The sequence below is a fragment of the Ovis canadensis genome, chromosome 24 (genome assembly GCF_042477335.2).
Source record: "Ovis canadensis isolate MfBH-ARS-UI-01 breed Bighorn chromosome 24, ARS-UI_OviCan_v2, whole genome shotgun sequence".
NCBI classification, from domain to species: Eukaryota; Metazoa; Chordata; class Mammalia; order Artiodactyla; family Bovidae; genus Ovis; species Ovis canadensis.
Window position 1 is genome coordinate 37,497,501 of NC_091268.1, and position 5,966 is coordinate 37,503,466.

At 38.2% G+C, this 5,966-nt stretch overlaps 1 protein-coding gene across 2 annotated transcripts in view; it reads left to right on the forward strand.

The window, feature by feature from the left end:
- The window catches only part of RBBP6 (RB binding protein 6, ubiquitin ligase), a 37,336-nt gene extending 31,370 nt beyond the window's left edge, over positions 1 to 5,966 (forward strand). Inside the window, exons 15-18 of one of the 2 annotated variants that reach the window (XM_069570373.1) lie at positions 240 to 599; positions 888 to 989; positions 1,845 to 3,602; positions 3,962 to 5,966. In XM_069570373.1, coding sequence (XP_069426474.1) covers positions 240 to 599; positions 888 to 989; positions 1,845 to 3,602; positions 3,962 to 5,546 — 3,805 coding nt within the window. In that variant the 3' untranslated portion in view covers positions 5,547 to 5,966. The remainder of the gene's footprint in view (positions 1 to 239; positions 600 to 887; positions 990 to 1,844; positions 3,603 to 3,961) is intronic. The other variant, XM_069570374.1, reaches the window with a different exon arrangement.

Here is a 5,966-nt window from a genome sequence, read left to right on the forward strand (position 1 = left end):
TGGAGTGAGTTGCCATTACTTTCTCCATTTAAACACAGTGTCTCCATATAAAGAAGGCCTTGTAAATGTATATCCTCTCGGTCCCTAACTGGCCTGAAAAGTTGTTTTTAACATATGAATGATGTTACCTTTACATTCAAATTATATCAGTGTCCTGATGTTTATTTAAATAGTTTTGGGGTAGAAAAGATAAGCTTACTTATCTCAGATGCTTTAATATCTCGGAATTATTTTTCCAGAAGTATAAACCGTGGACGGCATCACAGTGAAAGATCACAGAGAACTCAAGGCCCGTCACTGCCAGCAACTCCAGTTTTTGTGCCTGTCCCACCCCCTCCCTTGTATCCTCCTCCTCCCCACACACTTCCTCTCCCAGGTGTTCCTCCTCCGCAGTTCTCTCCTCAGTTTCCTCCTGGCCAGCCACCACCTGCTGGGTATAGTGTTCCCCCGCCAGGATTTCCTCCAGCTCCAGCCAATTTATCAGCACCTTGGGTGTCATCTGGAGTACAGACTGCTCATTCTAATACCATCCCAACAACACAAGCTCCACCTTTGTCCAGGGAAGAATTCTATAGAGAGCAACGGCGACTAAAAGAAGAGTAAGTGTTCTAACTTGAAATTACTCTACACTTTCATTTTCTGATGTAACATTAAACAGGTATCTTTGGAAGCATTTTCCAGTGTTTCCAGTTAGTGTAAGAAAAATCACCTAAAAATTAAACCAAGTCATACAAGCAACTTCCTCAGGGATTCCTAGTTATTTGTAGTTTTAAAGTGGAAAACTAATGGCAATTTCATTCATTTCATTCATAATCTAATTACATTTGTCTTGTTAGTTTTCTTAAATGGTTTTTGTTAACTTTCACTCTTTAACTTTATTTTACTAGGGAAAAGAAAAAGTCCAAGCTAGATGAGTTTACAAATGATTTTGCTAAGGAATTGATGGAATACAAAAAGATTCAAAAGGAGCGTAGGCGCTCATTTTCCAGGTTAGTGTTTTGCAAGCCTTCACAACAGAATTGCAAATGGGACTTTGAATATCCAGGGATTAGCTATGGATATAAATAACATCACAGTTATGGAATTTTTCTGATTCGGTCTAGGTTTATAGAAATGGAAATGTAGCTTATTTCCCAGTATCTGTTTATTGAAATAATTTCTCACTGTAAATTCTATTGTGTAGAACTAGCAGTTATGGGGATTAAATTACCCTTGTCCCTTGAAGTTATTTATAGTATGCAAAAATTGGGAAATGTTTATAGAAGGAAAGAAATAGGGGAGTAGCCAAAGAATACATTTCTGAGGACCCTCTTACTTAAGGCTACAGCTTTCTGCTGGAACATTAACCTGTGTAATTATGAAATAACAGTAGACTACAAATTGCTTTATTGATAGAAAAACTGAATTATAAAAATTCCCTAGAAGCTTGTTTAGAATACTTCTATTTTAAGCTTATGCTCGAAATATGGTTCCTTTTAAATCTAGACTGTTGGCCAATAAAGGACAAAAAGAAAAAAAATCACTGCTACTTAAAATAATCAGTTAGGAAGTAAAATTTAAATTGGCATTTTGTTTAGTGTTGATTAGCTCATATAATTCACGGTACATTAATGCACTTCACTCTAATTATTAAGACTTCACTTTTGTTTTGCAACAAGTGATTGCTCTGATCTTTGTGTACTTTGTTCCATTCCAGTAGAGGTCACTATGCCTCTTTAATCATCTAAGATGAAACTTTCTATAAAGAAATATGGAACCATGAGGAGAACATATTTGAATGCAAAAACCTGTATTTTATTTAGTATATATTTCTCAACTATCAATTATTGTTTTGTTTTTTTTAGGTCCAAGTCTCCCTATAGTGGTTCATCCTATTCAAGAAGTTCGTATACTTATTCTAAATCAAGATCTGGTTCAACGCGGTCACGTTCTTATTCTCGATCATTTAGCCGCTCACATTCTCGTTCCTATTCACGATCACCTCCATACCCCAGAAGAGGCAGAGGAAAGAGTCGAAATTACCGTTCACGGTCTAGATCGCACGGGTATCATCGATCTAGGTCAAGGTCACCTCCATATAGACGGTATCATTCACGATCAAGATCTCCTCAAGCATTTAGGGGACAGTCTCCTAATAAACGTAATGTACCCCAAGGAGAAACAGAGCGTGAATATTTTAACAGATTCAGAGAAGTTCCACCACCTTATGACATGAAAGCTTATTACGGGAGGAGTGTTGACTTTAGAGACCCATTTGAGAAAGAACGTTATCGAGAATGGGAGAGAAAATATCGAGAGTGGTATGAAAAATATTACAAAGGCTATGCTACTGGAGCACAGCCTAGACCATCAGCAAATAGAGAGAACTTTTCTCCAGAAAGATTCTTACCGCTTAACCTTAGGAATTCTCCCTTCACAAGAGGCCGCAGAGAGGATTACTCTGGTGGGCAGAGTCATAGAAGTCGAAACATAGCTGGCAACTATCCAGAAAAGCTTTCATCAAGAGACAGTCACAATCAGAAGGATAATACGAAGTCAAAAGACAAGGAAGGTGAAAGTGCTCCAGGAGATGGTAAAGGAAATAAACATAAGAAACATCGAAAAAGAAGAAAGGGGGAAGAAAGTGAAGGCTTTCTAAACCCAGAGTTACTAGACACTTCTAGGAAGTCAAGAGAGCCTACAAGTGGTGAGGAAAGTAAAACAGACTCCTTGTTTGTTCTCCCAAGTAGAGATGATGCTACACCTGTTAGAGACGAACCAATGGATGCCGAATCCATTACTTTTAAATCAGTGTCTGAGAAAGACAAGAGAGAAAAAGATAAACCTAAAGCAAAAGGTGACAAGACCAAACGGAAAAATGATGGGTCTACTGTATCCAAAAAAGAAACTGTTGTAAAACCTGCTAAAGGACCCCAAGAAAAACTAGATGGAGAGCGTGAAAAATCTCCTCGATCTGAACCTCCACTTAAAAAAGCCAAAGAGGAGACCCCGAAGACTGACAATGTGAAATCGTCGTCTTCCTCTCAAAAAGATGAAAAGACGGTTGGTACCCCCAGAAAGGCTCACTCAAAGCCAGTAAAGGAGCACCAGGAGACAAAGCCAGTCAAAGAGGAAAAAGTGAAGAAGGACTACTCCAAAGACATCAAGTCAGAGAAGGGAACTAGTAAGGAAGAAAAGGCCAGGAAGCCTAATGAGAAAAGTAAGCCACTTGATAGCAAGGGAGAAAAAAGGAAGAGAAAAACTGAAGAAAAAAGTGTAGATAAAGATTTTGAGTCATCTTCAATGAAAATCTCTAAATTAGAAGTAACTGAAATAGTGAAACCATCACCCAAGCGCAAAATGGAGCTTGATATTGAAAAGATGGATAGGACACCTGAAAAAGACAAAATTTCATCATCAGCTGCTCCGGCCAAAAAAATCAAGCTTAACAGAGAAACTGGTAAAAAAATTGGAAGTACAGAAAATGTATGTAACACAAAAGAACCCTCTGAAAAGTTGGAATCAACATCCGGCAAAGTGAAACAAGAAAAAATCAAAGGAAAGGTCAGGCGAAAAGTGACTGGAACTGAAGGATCCAGCTCAACACTTGTGGATTATACCAGGTATCTGATAATTGGGGAGGGGGGGTGGGGGGAGGGTTTCATTGTGGATTATACCAGGTATCTGATAATGGCGGGGGTGAGAAAAGGAGAATATGTTCCTTGAGAATGTATTGATGTTAGGGGTTAGCTGGTTACTCTTGTCTTTGAGGATAACAATTGTTAAAAGATAATAGACGCTAAGTAGATTTTGGGAGTGAGCCACACTTACTTTTATGTAATCGTATATACATATCTTAGAGCAGATAAGTGGGCTTTTGAAACTTGAAAGGGCATTTATCGTATTTAAGTCTTTTTATACTCATCAGTGTTTAACAGTTATGAGTTCTTCATTGAATAAAAAATATTTTAATTCTTTTTAGTACCAGTTCGACTGGAGGCAGTCCTGTGCGGAAATCTGAAGAAAAAACAGATACAAAGCGAACTGTCATTAAAACAATGGAAGAATATAATAATGACAACACAGCTCCTGCTGAAGATGTTATCATTATGATCCAGGTTCCCCAATCCAAATGGGATAAAGATGACTTTGAATCTGAAGAAGAAGATGTTAAATCCACCTCACAGCCTATATCAAGTGTAGGAAAACCTGCCAGTGTTATAAAAAATGTTAGCACTAAACCACCAAATGCAATCAAGTATACTGAAAAAGAGAGTGAATCATCAGAGAAAATTCAGAAACTCACCAAGGAGGTGAGCCATGAAATTGCACAGCATGAGGTCAAAAGTTCAAAAAACTCTGCATCTAGTGAAAAAGGGAAAACCAAAGATCGCGATCACTCAGTATTGGAAAAGGAAAACCCAGAAAAGAGAAAGAACAACAGCACTCAGCCAGAGAAAGATAGTAATCTGGAACGTCTGAATGAGCAAGGAAATTTCAAAAGTCTGTCTCAGTCTTCCAAAGAGACTAGAACTTCTGGAAAAGAAGATAAGCATGATTCCATTCGAGGGTCCTCAAATAAAGACTTTACTCCCAACAGAGACAAAAAAACAGATTATGACAACAGAGAGCATTCAAGTTCCAAACGTAGAGATGAGAGGAATGAATTAACAAGAAGAAAAGACTCTCCTCCTCGGAGTAAAGACTCTGCGTCTGGACAAAAAGCTAAGCCAAGGGAGGAGAGAGAGTTGCCTAAAAAAGGAACAGGAGAGTCCAAAAAAAGTAATTCTAGTCCCACGAGAGACAAAAAACCTCATGATCATAAAGCCACTTACGATCCTAAACGCTTAAGTGAAGAGACAAAATCTTTAGATAAAAATCCCTGTAAAGACCGTGAGAAACATATGTTAGAGGCAAAGAACAATAAAGAGTCAAGTGGCAATAAATCACTTAGTATACTTAACCCACCTGACCCACAGATTGAGAAAGAGCAAGTTACTGGGCAAATTGATAAGAACACCATCAAGCCTAAGCCCCAGGTAAGTCACTCCTTTCGACTGTCTTCTGACTTAACTAGAGAAACTGATGAAGCTGCTTTTGAACCAGACTATAATGAAAGTGACAGTGAAAGCAATGTGTCTATAAAAGAGGAAGAAGCTGCAGGGAAGGTTTCTAAGGAACTGAAAGATAAAGTAGTCGAGAAAGCAAAGGAGAGCCTGGACACGGCAGCAGTCAGCCAGGCAGGCGTCACCAGGAGCCAGAGTCAGAGCAGCCCGAGTGTCAGTCCAAGCAGAAGTCACAGCCCTTCTGGAAGCCAAACCCGGAGCCACAGCAGCAGTGCCAGCTCTGCAGAAAGTCAGGACAGCAAGAAGAAGAAGAAGAAGAAGGAAAAGAAAAAGCACAAGAAACATAAAAAGCATAAGAAGCATAAGAAGCATGCAGGCACTGAAGCAGAATTGGAAAAAAGCCAAAAACACAAACATAAGAAAAAGAAGTCAAAGAAGAGCAAAGATAAAGAAAAGGAGAAGGAGAAGGATGACCAAAAAGTGAAATCTGTCACTGTGTAGAAGGGCAGATTTTTAAAAATTGACTTAATTCCTAAGTCATCTGTATTAAATTTTGTTATAATGTAAAGAGATTCAAGCCTTGTAAATAATGATACGGAAGACCCTGTGCTGCACTTAAAATATTGCTGCTTGATTATTTGATTTTTACATCAGAGCTTTATAACACGAACTTTTGTACAGAATTGTGAGTTGTGACCATGTAACATGAGAGGTTTTGCTAGGGCCTATTATTTTTAACCACCATTAATTAGTTGGGGTGGAGTTTACTGTACTGTGAAATTTTCACATTTGAATTTTTTTAATTGCCTGGCAAAAGCTGATATCAGTTCTAAAATATCAGCAGAATGATTTGCTGAATTCATTACAACCCTGTTATGTCACTTTTTGATTACAATAAAAGTTTTCAGTAAACTTTTCAAA